Genomic DNA, 22,500 nt, shown 5'->3' with positions numbered 1-22,500 from the left:
TTCCCTATATAGTGGTACTACTATAGACCAGAGCCCTATTCCCTATATAGTGGTACTACTATAGACCAGAGCCCTATTCCCTATATAGTGGTACTACTATAGACCAGAGCCCTATTCCCTATATAGTGGTACTACTATAGACCAGAGCCCTATTCCCTATATAGTGGTACTACTATAGACCAGAGCCCTATTCCCTATATAGTACACTACTATAGACCAGAGTCCTATTCCCTATATAGTACACTACTATAGACCAGAGCCCTATTCCCTATATAGTGGTACTACTATAGACCAGAGCCCTATTCCCTATATAGTGGTACTACTATAGACCAGAGCCCTATTCCCTATATAGTGGTACTACTATAGACCAGAGCCCTATTCCCTATATAGTGGTACTACTATAGACCAGAGCCCTATTCCCTATATAGTGGTACTACTATAGACCAGAGCCCTATTCCCTATATAGTGGTACTACTATAGACCAGAGCCCTATTCCCTATATAGTACACTACTATAGACCAGAGTCCTATTCCCTATATAGTACACTACTATAGACCAGAGCCCTATTCCCTATATAGTGGTACTACTATAGACCAGAGCCCTATTCCCTATATAGTGGTACTACTATAGACCAGAGCCCTATTCCCTATATAGTACACTACTATAGACAAGAGTCCTATTCCCTATATAGTACACTACTATAGACCAGAGCCCTATTCCCTATATAGTGGTACTACTATAGACCAGAGCCCTATTCCCTATATAGTGGTACTACTATAGACCAGAGCCCTATTCCCTATATAGTACACTACTATAGACCAGAGTCCTATTCCCTATATAGTACACTACTATAGACCAGAGCCCTATTCCCTATATAGTGGTACTACTATAGACCAGAGCCCTATTCCCTATATAGTGGTACTACTATAGACCAGAACCCTATTCCCTATATAGTGGTACTACTATAGACCATAGCCCTATTCCCTATATAGTGGTACTACTATAGACCAGAGCCCTATTCCCTATATAGTGGTACTACTATAGACCAGAGCCCTATTCCCTATATAGTGGTACTACTATAGACCAGAGCCCTATTCCCTATATAGTGGTACTACTATAGACCAGAGCCCTATTCCCTATATAGTGGTACTACTATAGACCAGAGCCCTATTCCCTATATAGTGGTACTACTATAGACCAGAGCCCTATTCCCTATATAGTGGCACTACTATAGACCAGAGCCCTATTCCCTATATAGTACACTACACTACTATAGACCAGAGCCCTATTCCCTATATAGTGGTACTACTATAGACCAGAGCCCCTATTCCCTATATAGTGGTATTGCTATAGACCAGAGCCCTATTCCCTATATAGTGGCACTACTATAGACCAGAGCCCTATTCCCTATATAGTGGTACTACTATAGACCAGAGCCCTATTCCCTATATAGTGGTACTACTATAGACCAGAGCCCTATTCCCTATATAGTGGTACTACTATAGAGCCCTATTCCCTATATAGTACACTACTATAGAGCCCTATTCCCTATATAGTACACTACTATAGACCGTAATAATAATAATAAATATATAGGCTCCAGATATAATACATTGAATGATTTCCAACATGAACCAGTTGGGGCAAGCGGTTGCCTAGCGATTAAAAGCGTTAGGGCCCAGTAACCGAAAGGTCGGCTGGTTTAAATCCCGGAGCTGACTAGATCCACGTGTCCTTGAGCAAGGCACTTGACCCTAATTTCTCCTGTATGTCGTTCTGGATAAGAGCGTCTGCTAAATGACAAAAAAATATAAACGTTGGGATATTTAAGGATCTACAGATGGCTGTCATTGGTTGGGATATTTACAGATCTATAGATGGCTGTCATTGGTTGGGATATTTACAGATCTATAGATGGCTGTCATTGGTTGGGATATTTACAGATCTATAGATGACTGTCATTGGTTGGGATATTTAAGGATCTATAGATGGCTGTCATTGGTTGACGTTGTGCGTTCCACTTAAACCAAACAAGTAAACCCCGAATTCCCAAAGGGCCTTGGTCCAAATCAGTTCCCTGGAAAGGGAAGAGGGTTTCGGGTTCCACTTGGACCTCGGCTCAGCATGCCGCTTGTTATTTTCATCACCAGCGTCTGCTTTAACTGGTCTTTGATCTGATCCTCATTACCACTAATGTATCGTGACGTTCAGACTGCCTTGTGTGTGTGTCTGTGTGTGTGTGTGTGTGTGTGTGTGTGTGTGTGTGTGTGTGTGTGTGTGTGTGTGTGTGTGTGTGTGTGTGTGTGTGTGTGTGTGTGTGTGTGTGTGTGTGTGTGCGTGTGTGCGTGTGTGTGTGTGTGTGTGTGTGTGTGTGTGTGTGTGTGTGTGCGTCTCTATGTGTGTGTGTGTGCGTCTCTATGTGTGTGTGTGTGTGTGTGTGTGTGTGCGCCTGGTGTCTGGTCACTCACATGTCATCATCACTTCACAATGCCATGCTTTGAGAAGGTAATGTGATTTACAAATGGAATAAAACTGTTCGTTATTAAGAGGAAACGAGCAGTATTAACCAAAGCTCTTAATAATGTGATCTCTAAGCATACGTCTAAACACAAACTGTAACAATTGTCTTTCTGTTTTTAAATAGTCATGCCACTGTAATACCTAATACAATATCTGTTTGTCTCACCAAAACACATAGGGTTTATTGTTTTGTGGGGCTCTAGATGCTAGTCATGTTCATATACTTATCCTAATCTGATTCTAAAGTATCCCGGGACGCAGCCCAAATAAGTCCCTATTCCTCATGTGGCGCCCTACAGCCTTATTTTTCCAAGGGCTTGTTGTTCACTGTGCTCACAGAGGTTCCTAGTCAACACAGTTACACAGTTCACACAGGATTTCCATACTAAATGGTGTGGATGAAGGGTTTAGGTGAGCCTAAACTCTTAGGGGGGGGGGTTGCGTAAGGGGTTTCTTCAGCTGTCCCCGTAGGAGAACCCTTTTAAGAACCCCTTTTGATTCCAGGTAGAACCCTCTGTGGAAAGGGGTTCTACCTGGAACCAAAAAGGGTTCTACCTGGAACCAAAAAGGGGTTCTACCAAGAACCCAAAAGGGTTCTTCAAAGGGTTCTCCTATGGAGACAGCCGAAGAAACTTATAGGTTCTAGATAGCACTTTTTTTTTCTAAGAGTGTGGGATCATTTTACCCAGGGGGCCGTGCAGCAGGACGAGTTGCACGTGTTTTCAAAGCACAACCCTCGCCAGTTTACCCTGGGTGCACCGGCTGGTATGAAAGACACTGGTTTTATTCACCACGTTTGATCAGTCTTTTTTTAAAATAAGATATTTTCAACCTAGTTTCTGTCACAAACTCAAAACATGCACACCGTTCCTGGTTAAATTCGTTGTTTGGTAACCAAAAGTTTAAGTGAGTTAGAAGCAACATTTTCTCTTCAGTTGAAGTCCATGTCCTCTTTTTATTTATTTTTTTATAACTGGGAAAGACAAGCCAGGGTAAAAATGAATGTCCTCTGAACGAAAGCGGTTTCCTCTCTGATTGGTTTTGTCTCTCTGTTTCACCATGACAACAGTCTCAGCCAGACATCCTCTGGTCTGGTCCATATCAAAGAAGGTCCTTCGACAGTTCAACTGTTAACGAAGCTGCTTAGAGGAAAATAAACGTTTCATTACAATGTTACAATCATCAATATGGGCAAATAGTGCTCTGTCATTCTCCAACAAAACCCCTTCCAACAACATCCATCCTGTGCCCAATTCTCTCAATTATGCAAATGGGGTTCAATCAGAGCAGCAGGGGGTTGACACACATTCTACGATAAAACATTACTTTTGTTCCACTACTTTTTTTTAAATATGTTTTTTTTCTTCTTCTGGTTATTATAACTTCCTCTTTCTTTATTTCATTTTTTTAAAATTATTTATCTTTCTTCTTCAACAACCAGGAGAGAGAGTTAGAGAGAAGAACGTTCTCTAGCAGAGTTTGAGTTAGAGAGATTAGTGAGGAGAGAGGGGTGGGGTGGGGGGTTGGTTCTTTCTGGTTCTCGTTCCAGCCCAGGATGAAAATGCCCTGTGTGCAAGGAGGGGAGCAGGGACTGATATGGGTCATGAGACTCTCAAAAGGATTACCTTGAACTGAAGTCATGAGACCAAGGCTTGAACAAAGAGCCGGCTCACATGCTCATCATATGAGCCCTGCTTCATAAAGTCATGTCGTTTCATATCTGCTGGGCTTCAGTGGGTTAGGAGGACCCGGGTGAGAGCAGCCAGAGAGCTGGAGATAGGGCTGGGCTGGTGTGAAGTTTCTTCAGAGTTCTTAGAGTTATTGAGAGTTCTTGAGTTCTTAGAGAGTTCTTGAGTTCTAAGAGAGTTCTTGAGTTCTTAGAGAGTTCTTGAGTTCTAAGAGAGTTCTTAGAGTTATTGAGAGTTCTTAGAGTTATTGAGAGTTCTTAGAGTTCTTGAGTTCTAAGAGAGTTCTTGAGTTCTTGAGTTCTTCTTTACTAGTAGTTGGGTGTTGAGTTACTCTTGTGCTCCTCTTGAAGTTTCAACTGGTTGCTCTTCAACTCAGGGTAAGTGGTTCTTCATTTTTTCTGATGTATCGAGGAAACTCTGTATCTTCTTTGGTGTAGAAACTTGTTGTGGTCAACTTGTTCCTTTCTTATAGGCAGGGGATTCATTTGAGGTGCAATGGAGAGGAGTTGAGTTATGTTGCACCAACTTAGGTTGGGAGACAACATATAGAGGGAAATGGAATAGAAATCTGATGAAATTATAATTTAAAAAACATTAAAAATAGTAATTTAGAGACAGTTCCATCGACGAACAAATAACCTCTATGTTAACCTCTAAAACCACAGGTTCCCCAGTAGGCTGTCATTGCAGGGTAGCCTAGTGGATAAATAACCTCTATGTTAACCTCTAAAACCACAGGTTCCCCAGTAGGCTGTCATTGCAGGGTAGCCTAGTGGATAAATAACCTCTATGTTAACCTCTAAAACCACAGGTTCCCCAGTAGGCTGTCATTGCAGGGTAGCCTAGTGGATAAATAACCTCTATGTTAACCTCTAAAACCACAGGTTCCCCAGTAGGCTGTCATTGCAGGGTAGGCTAGTGGATAAATAACCTCTATGTTAACCTCTAAAACCACAGGTTCCCCAGTAGGCTGTCATTGCAGGGTAGCCTAGTGGATAAATAACCTCTATGTTAACCTCTAAAACCACAGGTTCCCCAGTAGGCTGTCATTGCAGGGTAGCCTAGTGGATAAATAACCTCTATGTTAACCTCTAAAACCACAGGTTCCCCAGTAGGCTGTCATTGCAGGGTAGCCTAGTGGATAAATAACCTCTATGTTAACCTCTAAAACCACAGGTTCCCCAGTAGGCTGTCATTGCAGTGTAGCCTAGTGGATAAATAACCTCTATGTTAACCTCTAAAACCACAGGTTCCCCAGTAGACTGTCATTGCAGGGTAGCCTAGTGGATAAATAACCTCTATGTTAACCTCTAAAACCACAGGTTCCCCAGTAGGCTGTCATTGCAGGGTAGCCTAGTGGATAAATAACCTCTATGTTAACCTCTAAAACCACAGGTTCCCCAGTAGGCTGTCATTGCAGGGTAGGCTAGTGGATAAATAACCTCTATGTTAACCTCTAAAACCACAGGTTCCCCAGTAGGCTGTCATTGCAGTGTAGCCTAGTGGATAAATAACCTCTATGTTAACCTCTAAAACCACAGGTTCCCCAGTAGGCTGTCATTGCAGGGTAGCCTAGTGGATAAATAACCTCTATGTTAACCTCTAAAACCACAGGTTCCCCAGTAGGCTGTCATTGCAGTGTAGCCTAGTGGATAAATAACCTCTATGTTAACCTCTAAAACCACAGGTTCCCCAGTAGGCTGTCATTGCAGGGTAGCCTAGTGGATAAATAACCTCTATGTTAACCTCTAAAACCACAGGTTCCCCAGTAGGCTGTCATTGCAGAGTAGCCTAGTGGATAAATAACCTCTATGTTAACCTCTAAAACCACAGGTTCCCCAGTAGGCTGTCATTGCAGGGTAGCCTAGTGGATAAATAACCTCTATGTTAACCTCTATAACCACAGGTTCCCCAGTAGACTGTCATTGCAGGGTAGCCTAGTGGATAAATAACCTCTATGTTAACCTCTAAAACCACAGGTTCCCCAGTAGGCTGTCATTGCAGAGTAGCCTAGTGGATAAATAACCTCTATGTTAACCTCTATAACCACAGGTTCCCCAGTAGACTGTCTCTATAACCACAGGTTCCCCAGTAGGCTGTCATTGTAAATGAGAACTGACTTGCCTCGTTACAGAAAGGTTAAATACCAAAAAAAACTCTATGTTACTTAGTCTCCAAAACAACTCCACACGAGGAATAGATCTCTGAACAAAATGCTTATTTCGGAAGCACCCTGATTTTAAACGTTCATAATTGAATTGTTATAAAAGTAAATTAGTTTCAATCTGTGGTCAATCTAAAACTTTAGTCAATCTGTGGTCAATCTAAAACTTTAGTCAATCTGTGGTCAATCTAAAACTTTAGTCAATCTGTGGTCAATCTAAAACTTTAGTCAATCTGTGGTCAATCTAAAACTTTAGTCAATCTGTGGTCAATCTAAAACTTTAGTCAATCTGTGGTCAATCTAAAACTTTAGTCAATCTGTGGTCAATCTAAAACTTTAGTCAATCTGTGGTCAATCTAAAACTTTAGTCAATCTGTGGTCAATCTAAAACTTTAGTCAATCTGTGGTCAATCTAAAACTTTAGTCAATCTGTGGTCAATCTAAGTAATCTGTACTCTATAGTGTGTAAGGTGTTAGGAATTAGGAGTTAGGAGTTAGGAGTTAGGAGTTAGGAGTTAAGTGTTAGGAGTTAGGAGTTAGGTGTTAGGAGTTAGGTGTTAGGTGTTAGGAGTTAGGAGTTACTATTTAGGAGTTAAGTGTTAGGAGTTAGGATTTAGGAGTTAGGTGTTAGGTGTTAGGTTTGGAGTTAGGAGTTAGGAGTTAGGTGTTAGGTGTTAGGAGTTAGGAGTTAGGAGTTAGGTGTTAGGTGTTAGGAGTTAGGAGTTAGGAGTTAGGAGTTAGAATAGGAGAGTTTTTGGCCAACTTCCTCTCTGGGCTCCCGAGTGGCGCAACAGTCTAAAGGCACTGCATCTCTAGTGTTAGAGGCGTCACTACTGACACCCTGGTTCAAATCCAGGCTGTATCACAAACGGCCGTGATTGGGAGTCCCAGCGTCGTCCGGGACTGGCCGGAGTAGGCCGTCATTAAAAATAAGATTTTGTTCTTAACTGACTTGCCAGAATTTACTGTCTTCTTTGTCCCTTTTCACCTTTCTTTCCCAGGAACTGATCTTGTTAGTTACAGAATTTACTGTCTTCTTTGTCCCTTTTCACCTTTCTTTCCCAGGAACTGATCTTGTTAGTTACAGAATTTACTGTCTTCTTTGTCCCCTTTTCACCTTTCTTTCCCAGGAACTGATCTTGTTAGTTACAGAATTTACTGTCTTCTTTGTCCCCTTTTCACCTTTCTTTCCCAGGAACTGATCTTGTTAGTTAGAGAATTGACTGTCTTATTTGTCCTTTTTCACCTTTCTTTCCCAGGAACTGATCTTGTTAGTTAGAGAATTTACTGTCTTCTTTGTCCTTTTTCACCTTTCTTTCCCAGGAACTGATCTTGTTAGTTAGAGAATTTACTGTCTTCTTTGTCCTTTTTCACCTTTCTTTCCCAGGAACTGATCTTGTTAGTTAGAGAATTTACTGTCTTCTTTGTCCTTTTTCACCTTTCTTTCCCAGGAACTGATCTTGTTAGTTAGAGAATTTACTGTCTTCTTTGTCCTTTTTCATCTTTCTTTCCCAGGAACTGGTTGAAACTAGATTTTAAACAAGTTCAAATTGATTCCGCTCTGAGTGGTTGTTTATGAATTAGACTGTTTACCAGGTTGATATTAATGAGCTGTAATATGTTGTTTATGAATTAGACTGTTTACCAGGTTGATATTAATGAGCTGTAATATGTTGTTTATGAATTAGACTGTTTACCAGGTTGATAATAATGAGCTGTAATATGTTGTTTATGAATTAGACTGTTTACCAGGTTGATATTAATGAGCTGTAGTATGTTGTTTATGAATTAGACTGTTTACCAGGTTGATATTAATGAGCTGTAATATGTTGTTTATGAATTAGACTGTTTACCAGGTTGATAATAATGAGTTGTGGAATGCTGTCCGACTCCATTGAGTCGTTGACTAGATGAGTTTGATATTATCTGCAGCTAAGAGGCCCATGTTTACTAATTGTTTTACTATTTTAACCATTTGCAATGAACAAACTTTTACATCAAAATCTCTGAAATAATATTTATTTTGTTAAAGCTTGAGTAAAACTATGTGTGAGGTTAGTTACCGTTTCATAAGATATAAATACTAACTATTTGTTATATGCAGTATAGACAATAATCCAAGATGTGCCCAGTCAATATTTGTTATATGCAGTATAGACAATAAATCCAAGATGTGCCACGTCACTATTTGTTGGGACTTGGGTTTAATCCACCATTATCCAGAGTGAATGTATTTCCCAGAGTGCTCTGCGACAGACAGGACCCCCGGCTTCTGCAGTAGACTGACCTCTTAATCACTACGGAAAAACCACAACACAGAGTCATTAGGTTTACTTGGCGTCACATGTACACGCATGAATGCATACAAGCACAAATTCACACACACACACACACACACACACACACACACACACACACACACACACACACACACACACACACACACACACCCCTGTTCTTTGCTGGAGCGTTTAGGCAGGATTAGGTGACCAGCGTTGTAGTTAAGAGGATTTGTTCCATCAAGAAATAAGAGTTTTTGTGCCTGAACATTACAATAGAAAGCAGCATTCTACCAGTAATTAGCTAGACCCATAGGGCTCCTGTATAGGGAATAGGGCTCTGGTCTATAGTAGTGCACTATATAGGGAATAGGGCTCTGGTCTATAGTAGTGTACTATATAGGGAATAGGGCTCTGGTCTATAGTAGTGTACTATATAAGGAATAGGGCTCTGGTCTATAGTAGTACCGCTATATAGGGAATAGGGCTCTGGTCTATAGTAGTACCACTATACAGGGAATAGGGCTCTGGTCTATAGTAGTACCACTATATAGGGAATAGGGCTCTGGACTATAGTAGTGCTCTATATAGGGAATAGGGCTCTGGTCTATAGTAGTACCACTACATAGGGAATAGGGCTCTGGTCTATAGTAGTGCACTATATAGGGAATAGGGCTCTGGTCTATAGTAGTACCACTATATAGGGAATAGGGCTCTAGTCTATAGTAGTGCCACTATATAGGGAATAGGGCTCTGGTCTATAGTAGTACCACTATATAGGGAATAGGACTCTGGTCTATAGTAGTACCACTATATAGGGAATAGGGCTCTGGTCTATAGTAGTACCACTATATAGGGAATAGGGCTCTGGTCTATAGTAGTACCACTATATCGGGAATAGGGAGCCACCTGTGACAGAGCCGCAGTGTGAAGGCAGGGGGAGACCAGATGGTGCAGGGTATGGTCCATTGTTGGATCAGTAGAACACACTAACAGAACGTGTGTTGTGATAATATGGAACATCCACTTTCAATGTTTTGACCTTTTACAGGCTTCGATTGAATTTAGACAACACAGAAAAAGCTCCCTGACTGGTGTTGTTCTGCTGTCGGGCCATGATGCTCTTATCATCGGATTGGGTCCATAAACTGCAAAATGAACAGGACATGAAATCTCAGACCTAACCTGCTGTTATTTTAATGTATCCAAGCTATTTAATAAAGTATTTAATTATGCGGATGGTTTTAATAGTGGGGCTTTTCTTTACGACGTAGTGTTTACCAGAGTCGAGGGATTCTGAAGTCTAAAACCACGAATCTCTCTCTTGCAGGCCCACAAAGCTTGGATTGAGAAGACGTTTCAGAAAAGAGAGTGTATCCAAATATTTCCCAGCAAAGAACCAAACAGGTACCATTCATGCCCCTCTTTACCCAGAACCCAACAGGTACCGTTCATGCCCCTGTTCTCCCAGAACCCAACAGGTACCATTCATGCCCCTCTTTACCCAGAACCCAACAGGTACCATTCATGCCCCTCTTTACCCAGAACCCAACAGGTACCATTCATGCCCCTCTTTACCCAGAACCCAACAGGTACCATTCACGCCACTCTTTACCCAGAACCCAACAGGTACCATTCATGCCCCTCTTTACCCAGAACCCAACAGGTACCATTCACGCCACTCTTTACCCAGAACCCAACAGGTACCATTCACGCCCCTCTTTACCCAGAACCCAACAGGTACCATTCACGCCCCTCTTTACCCAGAACCCAACAGGTACCATTCACGCCCCTCTTTACCCAGAACCCAACAGGTACCATTCACGCCACTCTTTCCACCGATCCAATTTTCCTTGTTCCTCACTGTTCTCATATGCTTCCATGTTGAGCACCAGATCATTTGTTGAGGCAGAGAGAGAGAGAGAGAGAGAGAGAGAGAGAGAGAGAGAGAGAGAGAGAGAGGGCTTTCACTGACCCAGTTTTAATTAAATAAAAAACCCTCTGTGTTTTTAGAGTGCTGTAGAATTTAGTGTACATCCCAAGTGGTATCCTATGCCCTATATAGGGCACTGTTATCAGTCCTGATCAAACGTAGTGGTCAAACGTAGTGCACTAAAAAGGGAACATGATGCTATTTGGGACGTAGACTTAATGAAATCTCCACTCGTACCGAAACGCTCTCAGTGAAAAAATATGGTATAAACAACCTGCCGTTACGTGGCCCAAATCCCTTATTAAGGCCCAAATCCTTTCACATGGTGGTGATTGTGGGGATTTACCGTGACCAACCCCCCCCCCCCCCCCCAGATAGCTCTACAGCAAACAGAGATGCAGCTGAAATTGGTCAGCACACAAACATGAACCGTAACAGCTGTCAGTAACATGGTGAAGTAGCTTTATGCTACGTTGACGAAGCTACTACTAGTCATCTTTCACAGCTGTTTACACCGTCCGTCTGTTCGTGTTCCACATTCCATCACGCTTCCGTTAACACTTTACAAACCAACATGTAGAAAGTACTATGAAGTGGTTATAATGCATTATAACACCAGCGATAAGCATTTATAACCCCCCACCCCCCCCCCCCCCCCCCATGTCCTCCCTTTCTACTTCCAGGTGCAGTTGTGGTCAGGTAGTGAACCAGCATGTGGCCATCATCCCGGGGGCGACCACTAGGGCGGCGGAAGAGGCAGGTCAGATCGGTCAGGGGGCGGTGCCCATGGAACGCTGGTCCGTGCTTAAACACACACAGGCCACGCCCACAGACACATACGGCATCATGGAGTTCCAGGGAGGAGGACATGTCAACAAGGCCATGGTTAGACACCATTTTCTTTCCTTCATTCCTTTGAAGCATCCTCCATTTATAAATTCACTTCCTGTCCCTTTTTCCTCTCCTCCTCCATCCTCCATTTATAAATTCACTTCCTGACCCTTTTTCCTCTCCTCCTCCATCCTCCATTTATAAATTCACTTCCTGTCCCTTTTTCCTCTCCTCCTCCATCCTCCATTTATGAATTCACTTCCTGTCCCTTTTTCCTCTCCTCCTCCATCCTCCATTTATAAATTCACTTCCTGACCCTTTTTCCTCTCCTCCTCCATCCTCCATTTATAAATTCACTTCCTGTCCCTTTTTCCTCTCCTCCTCCATCCTCCATTTATAAATTCACTTCCTGACCCTTTTTCCTCTCCTCCTCCATCCTCCATTTATAAATTCACTTCCTGACCCTTTTTCCTCTCCTCCTCCATCCTCCATTTATAAATTCACTTCCTGACCCTTTTTCCTCTCCTCCTCCATCCTCCATTTATAAATTCACTTCCTGTCCCTTTTTCCTCTCCTCCTCCATCCTCCATTCTCTCATCTCTCTCATCTCTCCTCAATGTAAACAATAGTTGAAATAGAATGTCCTCATAAACCATGAAGACATGAAGACATGAAGACATGAAGGCATGAAGACATGAACCATGAAGACATGAAGACATGAAGACATGAACCATGAAGACATGGACCGTGAAGACATGGACCGTGAAGACATGAAGACATGAACCATGAAGACATGAACCATGAAGACATGAAGACATGAAGACATGAAAACATGAAGACATGAACCATGAAGACATGAACCATGAAAACATGAAGACATGAACCATGAAATCATGAAGACATGAACCATGAAGACATGAACCATGAAGACATGAACCATGAAGACATGAAGACATGAAGACATGAAGATATGAACCATGAAGACATGAAGACATGAAGACATGAAGACATGAACTGTGAAGACATGAACCATGCCACCATCATCTTGTTCACTCTCTCCATCCATCTCTCCCCTACGGTACATCCATGTGGCGTTTGTATTAAATATCTTCATCTCCTTTCTCATTTACTCCTCCTCTCTCTCCATCCATCTCTCCCCCTACAGTACATCCGTGTGGCGTACGATTCCAAGCCAGACAACATGCTCCACCTGATGGTGAAAGACTGGCAGCTGGAGCTCCCCACCCTGCTCATCTCCGTCCACGGGGGACTGCAGAACTTCGACCTGCAGCCCAAACTCAAGCAGGTGTTTGGAAAGGGTCTGATCCAGGCTGCAGTCACCACCGGAGCCTGGATACTCACTGGTGGAGTCAGCACTGGTACGTACTGTAGTTTGCTAACGACGTGCTACATTCACTGACATGGTCACTGAGGTATCTAGCAAAACAACGGTAACGTAGGCAAGTCACTAAATCTTGAGTCCGAGTCGAGTACCAAGTCCCTAGTGTTCAAGTCTGAGTCCGAGTCGAGTACCAAGTCCCTAGTGTTCAAGTCTGAGTCCGAGTCGAGTACCAAGTCCCTAGTGTTTAAGTCTGAGTCAGAGTCGAGTACCAAGTCCCTAGTGTTCAAGTCTGAGTCTGAGTCAAGTCCCTAGTGTTCAAGTCTGAGTCCGAGTCGAGTACCAAGTCCCTAGTGATCAAGTCTGAGTCCGAGTCGAGGACCAAGTCCCTAGTGTTCAAGTCTGAGTCCGAGTCGAGTACCAAGTCCCTAGTGTTCAAGTCTGAGTCCGAGTCGAGTACCAAGTCCCTAGTGATCAAGTCTGAGTCCGAGTCGAGGACCAAGTCCCTAGTGTTCAAGTCTGAGTCTGAGTCAAGTCCCTAGTGTTCAAGTCTGAGTCCGAGTCGAGTACCAAGTCCCTAGTGTTCAAGTCTGAGTCCAAGTCCAAATCCATTCTACTCATGTCTGAATGGAGTCCACGTCTCTTATTAGTGCTGAACGGGCTCCATGTGTATCCTAGGGGTGATCCGGCATGTAGGAGATGCGTTGAAGGACCACTCCTCAAAGTCCAGGGGGAAAGTATGTGCCATCGGGATCGCTCCATGGGGCATCGTGGAGAACAAGGAGGATCTGATAGGAAGAGACGTAAGTCACAGATAACTGCAACTTGGGAACTTGATTGGGTGTGATTCTCCATTTAAATTCAACTCAACTCCTCAACTCAATTCAACTCAATTCAACTCCTCAACTCAACTATACTCCTCACCTTCAATTCAACTCCTCAATTCAACTCCTCAAATCAACTCCACGTTAAACATGATGTTATTATATGTCTTCCGCCCAGGTGACACGTCCGTACCAGGCCATGTCCAACCCCATGTCCAAGCTGTCTGTCCTCAACAACAGCCACTCCCACTTCATCCTAGCAGACAACGGGACCCAGGGAAAGTACGGCGCAGAGGTCCGTCTTCGCCGTCAGCTGGAGAAACACATCTCCCTGCAGAAGATCAACACACGTAAGTCTGACAGATTGGTGTGGGGGGGGGGGGGGGGGGGGGGGGGGGGTTGTCTGTGTGACACCAGACAGTGTAAGCCCGTTGAGCTAAAGACCAAGGCATTAGCTCAGGGAGCTAACTAACAACAAGTCTTCAGGTCTCAGACCAGAACAACTTATGTAATATGTACTTTCATATTTACCATGAACCATCTGATGTTAATGCTAATGTTAGAACTATACACCGTGTTAGTGTCTTAGATACAATGTACCCTCGTGTTGTCATAGTCCAGGCTTCTTTAGGTGTGCTGATCAGAGAGAGCCTGTCCTGCACTGCTGTACTCCGGTGAGCAGCTGATCTATGTGACCTGTGGGTTTCCCTTTGTCATCCTATGCCTGGAGATCATGATAAGGCAGGGACAACAAAGGGATGCTCAGCTGTCACCTCTGACTTCAACTACCCTGACATTAATACTGTGTCTGAGGCCTATGAGGACCACATACTGACTACAGGCAGCACCGCTGAGGACCACATACTGACTACAGGCAGCACCGATGAGGACCACATACTGACTACAGGCAGCACCGCTGAGGACCACACACTGACTACAGGCAGCACCGATGAGGACCACATACTGACTACAGGCAGCACCGCTGAGGACCACATACTGACTACAGGCAGCACCGATGAGGACCACATACTGACTACAGGCAGCACCGCTGAGGACCACATGCTGACTACAGGCAGCACCGCTGAGGACCACATGCTGACAACAGGCAGCACCGCTGAGGACCACATGCTGACTACAGGCAGCACCGCTGAGGACCACATACTGACTACAGGCAGCACCGCTGAGGACCACATACTGACTACAGGCAGCACCGCTGAGGACCACATACTGACTACAGGCAGCATCGCTGAGGACCACATGCTGGCTACAGGCAGCACCGCTGAGGACCACATGCTGACTACAGGCAGCATCGCTGTGTCTGAGGACCACATACTGACTACAGGCAGCATCGCTGTGTCTGAGGACCACATGCTGACTACAGGCAGCACTGCTGAGGACCACACACTGACTACAGGCAGCACCGCTGAGGACCACATACTGACTACAGGCAGCACCGCTGAGGACCACATACTGACTACAGGCAGCACCGCTGAGGACCACATACTGACTACAGGCAGCACCGCTGAGGACCACATACTGACTACAGGCAGCACCGCTGAGGACCACATACTGACTACAGGCAGCATCGCTGAGGACCACATGCTGGCTACAGGCAGCACCGCTGAGGACCACATGCTGACTACAGGCAGCATCGCTGTGTCTGAGGACCACATACTGACTACAGGCAGCATCGCTGTGTCTGAGGACCACATGCTGACTACAGGCAGCACTGCTGAGGACCACACACTGACTACAGGCAGCACCACTGTGTCTGAGGACCACATACTGACTACAGGCAGCACCACTGTGTCTGAGGACCACATGCTGACTACAGGCAGCACTGCTGTGTCTGAGGACCACATACTGACTACAGACAGCAACGCTGAGGACCACATACTGACTACAGGCAGCACTGCTGAGGACCACATACTGACTACAGGCAGCACTGCTGAGGACCACATGCTGACTACAGGCAGCACCGCTGAGGACCACATGCTGACTACAGGCAGCACCGCTGAGCACCACATGCTGACTACAGGCAGCACCGCTGTGTCTGAGGACCACATACTGACTACAGGCAGCACCACTGAGGACCACATACTGACTACAGGCAGCACTGCTGAGGACCACATACTGACTACAGGCAGCACCGCTGAGGACCACATACTGACTACAGGCAGCACTGCTGAGGACCACATACTGACTACAGGCAGCACCGCTGAGGACCACATACTGACTACAGGCAGCACCGCTGTGTCTGAGGACCACATACTGACTACAGACAGCAACGCTGAGGACCACATACTGACTACAGGCAGCACCGCTGAGGACCACATGCTGACTACAGGCAGCACCGCTGAGGACCACATACTGACAACAGGCAGCACCGCTGAGGACCACATGCTGACTACAGGCAGCATCGCTGAGGACCACATGCTGACTACAGGCAGCACCGCTGAGGACCACATGCTGACTACAGGCAGCACCGCTGAGGACCACATACTGACTACAGGCAGCACCGCTGAGGACCACATGCTGACTACAGGCAGCATCGCTGAGGACCACATGCTGACTACAGGCAGCACCGCTGAGGACCACATACTGACTACAGGCAGCACCGCTGAGGACCACATGCTAACTACAGGCAGCACCGCTGAGGACCACATGCTGACTAAAGGCAGCACCGCTGAGGACCACATACTGACTACAGGCAGCACCGATGAGGACCACATGCTGACTACAGGCAGCACCGCTGAGGACCACATACTGACTACAGGCAGCACCGCTGAGGACCACATACTGACTACAGGCAGCACCGCTGAGGACCACATGCTGGCTACAGTCAGCACTGATCCTTCTGAGGACCACATGCTGGCTACAGGCAGCACCGCTGAGGACCACATGCTGACTACAGGCAGCACCGCTGAGGACCACATACTGACTACAGGCAGCACCGCTGAGGACCACATGCTGACTACAGGCAGCACCGCTGAGGACCACATGCTGGCTACAGTCAGCACTGATCCTTCTGAGGACCACATACTGACTACAGGCAGCACCGCTGAGGACCACATGCTGACTACAGGCAGCACCGCTGAGGACCACATACTGACTACAGGCAGCACCGCTGAGGACCACATACTGACTACAGGCAGCACCGCTGAGGACCACATGCTGACTACAGGCAGCACCGCTGAGGACCACATACTGACTACAGGCAGCACCGCTGAGGACCACATACTGACTACAGGCAGCACCGCTGAGGACCACATGCTGACTACAGGCAGCACCGCTGAGGACCACATGCTGGCTACAGTCAGCACTGATCCTTCTGAGGACCACATACTGACTACAGGCAGCACCGCTGAGGACCACATGCTGACTACAGGCAGCACCGCTGAGGACCACATACTGACTACAGGCAGCACCGCTGAGGACCACATACTGACTACAGGCAGCACCGCTGAGGACCACATGCTGACTACAGGCAGCACCGCTGAGGACCACATACTGACTACAGGCAGCACCGCTGAGGACCACATGCTGACTACAGGCAGCACCGCTGAGGACCACATACTGACTACAGGCAGCACCGCTGAGGACCACATACTGACTACAGGCAGCACCGCTGTGTCTGAGGACCACATACTGACTACAGGCAGCACCGCTGAGGACCACATACTGACTACAGGCAGCACCGCTGAGGACCACATGCTGACTACAGGCAGCACCGCTGAGGACCACATACTGACTACAGGCAGCACCGCTGTGTCTGAGGACCACATACTGACTACAGGCAGCACCGCTGAGGACCACATACTGACTACAGGCAGCACCGCTGTGTCTGAGGACCACATGCTGACTGCAGGCAGCACCCCCTGAGGACCACATACTGACTACAGGCAGCACCGCTGAGGACCACATGCTGACTACAGGCAGTACCGCTGAGGACCACATACCGACTCCAGGCAGCACCGCTGAGGACCACATACTGACTACAGGCAGCACCGCTGAGGACCACATGCTGACTACAGGCAGCACCGCTGAGGACCACATGCTGACTACAGGCAGCACCGCTGAGGACCACATACTGACTACAGGCAGCACCGCTGAGGACCACATACTGACTACAGGCAGCATCGCTGAGGACCACATGCTGGCTACAGGCAGCACTGCTGAGGACCACATGCTGGCTACAGGCAGCACCGCTGAGGACCACATACTGACTACAGGCAGCACCGCTGAGGACCACATGCTGGCTACAGGCAGCACCGCTGAGGACCACATGCTGACTACAGGCAGCACCGCTGAGGACCACATACTGACTACAGGCAGCACCGCTGTGTCTGAGGACCACATACTGACTACAGGCAGCACTGCTGAGGACCACATACTGGCTACAGGCAGCTGTTGTGTCTGTCTCAGCCAGGTCAGGGGCCATGTTGTTTTGTCTGCCTCTGCCAGGTCAGGGGCCATAGTTGTTTTGTCTGCCTCTGCCAGGTCAGGGGTCATGTTGTTTTGTCTGCATCTGTCAGGTCAGGGGTCATGTTGTTTTGTCTGCCTCTGTCAGGTCAGGGGTCATGTTGTTTTGTCTGCCTCTGCCAGGTCAGGGGGTCTATAACATGTTGTTTTGTCTGCCTCTGCCAGGTTTGGGTCAGGGGGTGCCTCTGGTCTGTCTGATCCTGGAGGGGGGTCCCAACGTCATCTCCATAGTCCTGGAGAGCCTGAGGGAGGACCCCCCTGTCCCGGTGGTGGTCTGTGACGGCAGTGGACGGGCCTCTGACATCATCTCCTTCGCACACAGATACTCTGAGGACGACGGGTGAGAAACAGACCTGGGTCACATACATGCAGAAAAATATATGCTTAAAAACATATCAAATACATGTGAAATATATGTCAAATACATGTCAGATACATGTCAAATATATGTCAAATATATGTCAAATACATGTCAGATACATGTCAAATATATGTCAAATATATGTCAGATATATGTCAAATATATGTGAAATATATGTGAAATATATGTCAAATACATGTCAGGTACATGTCAAATATATGTCAAATATATGTCAAATACATGTCAGATACATGTCAAATATATGTCAAATATGTGTCAAATATATGTCAGATACATGTCAAATATATGTCAAATATATGTCAAATACATGTCAGATACATGTCAAATATATGTCAAATATATGTCAGATATATGTCAAATATATGTGAAATATATGTGAAATATATGTCAAATACATGTCAGGTACATGTCAAATATAAGTCAAATATATGTCAAATATATGTCAGATACATGTCAAATATATGTCAAATATATGTCAAATACATGTGAAATATATGTCAAATACATGTCAGATACATGTCAAATATATGTCAAATATATGTCAAATACATGTCAGATACATGTCAAATATATGTCAAATATATGTCAGATATATGTCAAATATATGTGAAATATATGTGAAATATATGTCAAATACATGTCAGGTACATGTCAAATATATGTCAAATATATGTCAAATACATGTCAGATACATGTCAAATATATGTCAAATATATGTCAAATATATGTCAGATACATGTCAAATATATGTCAAATATATGTCAAATACATGTCAGATACATGTCAAATATATGTCAAATATATGTCAAATATATGTCAGACACATGTCAGATACATGTCAAATATATGTCAAATATATGTCAAATATATGTCAAATATATGTCAAATATATGTCAGATACATGTCAAATATATGTCAAATATATGTCAAATATATGTCAGACACATGTCAGATACATGTCAAATATATGTCAAATATATGTCAAATATATGTCAGACACATGTCAGATACATGTCAAATATATGTAAAATATATGTCAGACACATGTCAAATTCATGTTAGAGACAGTATATAGGATGTTGGATGAGAAACAGAACAGGGAACAGGGCTGTGATCTGATGTCCACACTAGCAGAAACAGTACTAGAACAGGGCTGTGATCTAATGTCCACACTAGCAGAAACAGAACTAGAACAGGGCTGTGATCTAATGTCCACACTAGCAGAAACAGAACTAGAACAGGGCTGTGATCTAATGTCCACACTAGCAGAAACAGAACTAGAGCAGGGCTGTGATCTAATGTCCACACTAGCAGAAACAGAACTAGAACAGGGCTGTGATCTAATGTCCACACTCGCAGAAACAGAACTAGAACAGGGCTGTGATCTAATGTCCACACTAGCAGAAACAGAACTAGAACAGGGCTGTGATCTAATGTCCACACTAGCAGAAACAGAACTAGAACAGGGCTGTGATCTAATGTCCACACTAGCAGAAACAGAACTAGAACAGGGCTGTGATCTAATGTCCACACTAGCAGAAACAGAACTAGAACAGGGCTGTGTTCTGATGAATTTGCTCTTAACTGAGTTGAATACATTTAAATTAATTAAGTTAAATTAATTAATTAAGTTATTAAGTTAAATTAAGTTAAGTTGAATTAATTAAATAGTTAAATAAAGGTTAAATAAAAATATAATACAATTGATTTAGTTACAATGGAACCAACTGAATAGTACTAAGAATGTCAACTCCAAACTAAAGCACATCGCAAATACTTTCAAATGGAATATAACAAGAAGGATCTTTTGAGCATTTTCTAGGCCTGAAGAGTAGACTGTCTCCTCAGATTGGTCAGTCTAAAGAGTAGACTGTAGAGGTGGTCTGACCTGTCTCTCTGTCTCCCCTCAGCTTGGTCAGTCTAAAGAGTAGACTGTAGAGGTGGTCTGACCAGTCTCTCTGTCTCTCCTCAGCTTGGTCAGTCTAAAGAGTAGACTGTAGAGGTGGTCTGACCAGTCTCTCTGTCTCCCCTCAGTTTGGTCAGTCTAAAGAGTAGACTGTAGAGGTGGTCTGACCAGTCTCTCTGTCTCCCCTCAGCTTGGTCAGTCTAAAGAGTAGACTGTAGAGGTGGTCTGACCAGTCTCTCTGTCTCCTCAGCTTGGTCAGTCTAAAGAGTAGACTGTAGAGGTGGTCTGACCAGTCTCTCTGTCTCCCCTCAGCTTGGTCAGTCTAAAGAGTAGACTGTAGAGGTGGTCTGACCAGTCTCTCTGTCTCCCCTCTGCTTGGTCAGTCTAAAGAGTAGACTGTTTAGGTGGTCTGACCTGTCTCTCTGTCTCCCCTCAGCTTGGTCAGTCTAAAGAGTAGACTGTAGAGGTGGTCTGACCAGTCTCTCTGTCTCCCCTCAGCTTGGTCAGTCTAAAGAGTAGACTGTAGAGGTGGTCTGACCAGTGTCTCTGTCTCCCCTCAGCTTGGTCAGTGATAGCGTGAAGGACCAGCTCCTGGTCACCATCCAGAAGACGTTTAACTACAACCGCGGTCAGGCCCAGCAGATCTTCCTCATGGTGATGGAATGCATGAAGAAACGATCTCTGGTGAGTAGGGAAGACATTATTATACAGGATATGTTCCCATAAACGGCATTAGCATAACACTTAGAATTCCTCTCCACAATGCATTGGACAGGAATTCTAAGTGTTATGCTAATAATGCTAACGAATTCCTGTCCAATGCATTGGACAGTAATTCTAAGTGTTATGCTAATAATGCTAACTAATTCCTCTCCAATGCATTGGACAGGAATTCTAAGTGTTATGCTAATAATGCTAACGAATTCCTCTCCAATGCGTTGGACAGGAATTCTAAGTGTTATGCTAATAATGCTAACGAATTCCTGTCCAATGCGTTGCGTGTGTCATAAGTGCCGGGTTTTAGTATCTTGACAATTTGGTAGTTAAAATGTATATATTTTAAAGCCTTACGTACATTTTAGAAATACTTTTTTACCACATACTGTAAGTAAAAACCTAACGTATTCGAACATTAAAGATTATAATTTGTGATGAAAGTAGTGTGACATTTTAATAATTGAATTGTTTTATGTTAATTTGATGCTTCAATAAAACCGTCCCATTCATTTGTGTCATCCTGTATCGTCATTCATGTGTCACGTGTACAATCATTTGACCCGCTACATGAAATAAGTCAACACAACCAATATCCATCATCATTGAACACCTGACACCATTCTACTTCATAAACCCTGCATCCCATAGTCAGATTGTCCCCATAAAATATAGTTGAAGAGTATGTCCTCATAAACAAAGATAACACGAACTACGACACCATCTTCACTGTCTCCCAGCTTCTTCAACTACATCACCATCATCCCCGTCTCACATCTTCAACTACATCACCATCATCCATGTCTCACATCTTCATAATACATCACCATCATCCCCGTCTCACATCTTCAACTACATCACCATCATCCCCGTCTCACATCTTCATACTACATCACCATCATCCCCGTCTCACATCTTCAACTACATCACCATCATCCCTGTCTCACATCTTCATACTGCATCACCATCATCACTGTCTCACATCTTCTTTAACTACATTACCATCATCCCTGTCTCACATCTTCAACTACATCATCATCATCCCTCTCTCACATCTTCAACTACATCACCATCATCCCTGTCTCACATCTTCAACTACATCACCAGCATCCCTGTCTCACATCTTAAACTACATCACCATCATCCCCGTCTCACATCTTCAACTACATCACCATCATCCCTGTCTCACATCTTCTTTAACTACATTACCATCATCCCTGTCTCACATCTTCAACTACATCATCATCATTCCTCTCTCACATCTTCAACTACATCACCATCATCCCTGTCTCACATCTTCAACTACATCACCAGCATCCCTGTCTCACATCTTCAACTACATCACCATCATCCCTGTCTCACATCTTCAACTACATCACCACCATCCCTGTCTCACATCTTCAACTACATCACCATCATCCCTGTCTCACATCCGCAA

At 44.7% G+C, this 22,500-nt stretch overlaps 1 protein-coding gene across 1 annotated transcript in view; it reads left to right on the top strand.

The window, feature by feature from the left end:
• Positions 1–22,500, top strand: part of LOC110500983 (transient receptor potential cation channel subfamily M member 1) — a 95,385-nt gene that overhangs the window by 18,306 nt on the left and 54,579 nt on the right. Inside the window, exons 11-17 of the mRNA XM_090221658.1 lie at positions 9,982–10,058; positions 11,268–11,469; positions 12,581–12,794; positions 13,433–13,557; positions 13,757–13,928; positions 18,226–18,400; positions 20,909–21,032. Of these exons, the coding sequence (XP_090077784.1) occupies positions 9,982–10,058; positions 11,268–11,469; positions 12,581–12,794; positions 13,433–13,557; positions 13,757–13,928; positions 18,226–18,400; positions 20,909–21,032 (1,089 nt within the window). The remainder of the gene's footprint in view (positions 1–9,981; positions 10,059–11,267; positions 11,470–12,580; positions 12,795–13,432; positions 13,558–13,756; positions 13,929–18,225; positions 18,401–20,908; positions 21,033–22,500) is intronic.

This window comes from Oncorhynchus mykiss, chromosome 26, assembly GCF_057628025.1.
Source record: "Oncorhynchus mykiss isolate SJ-2025 chromosome 26, ASM5762802v1, whole genome shotgun sequence".
In the NCBI taxonomy this organism is placed as follows: domain Eukaryota; kingdom Metazoa; phylum Chordata; class Actinopteri; order Salmoniformes; family Salmonidae; genus Oncorhynchus; species Oncorhynchus mykiss.
Note: the sequence above shows the minus strand (reverse complement) of the source record. Positions and strands in the feature narration are given on the sequence as shown.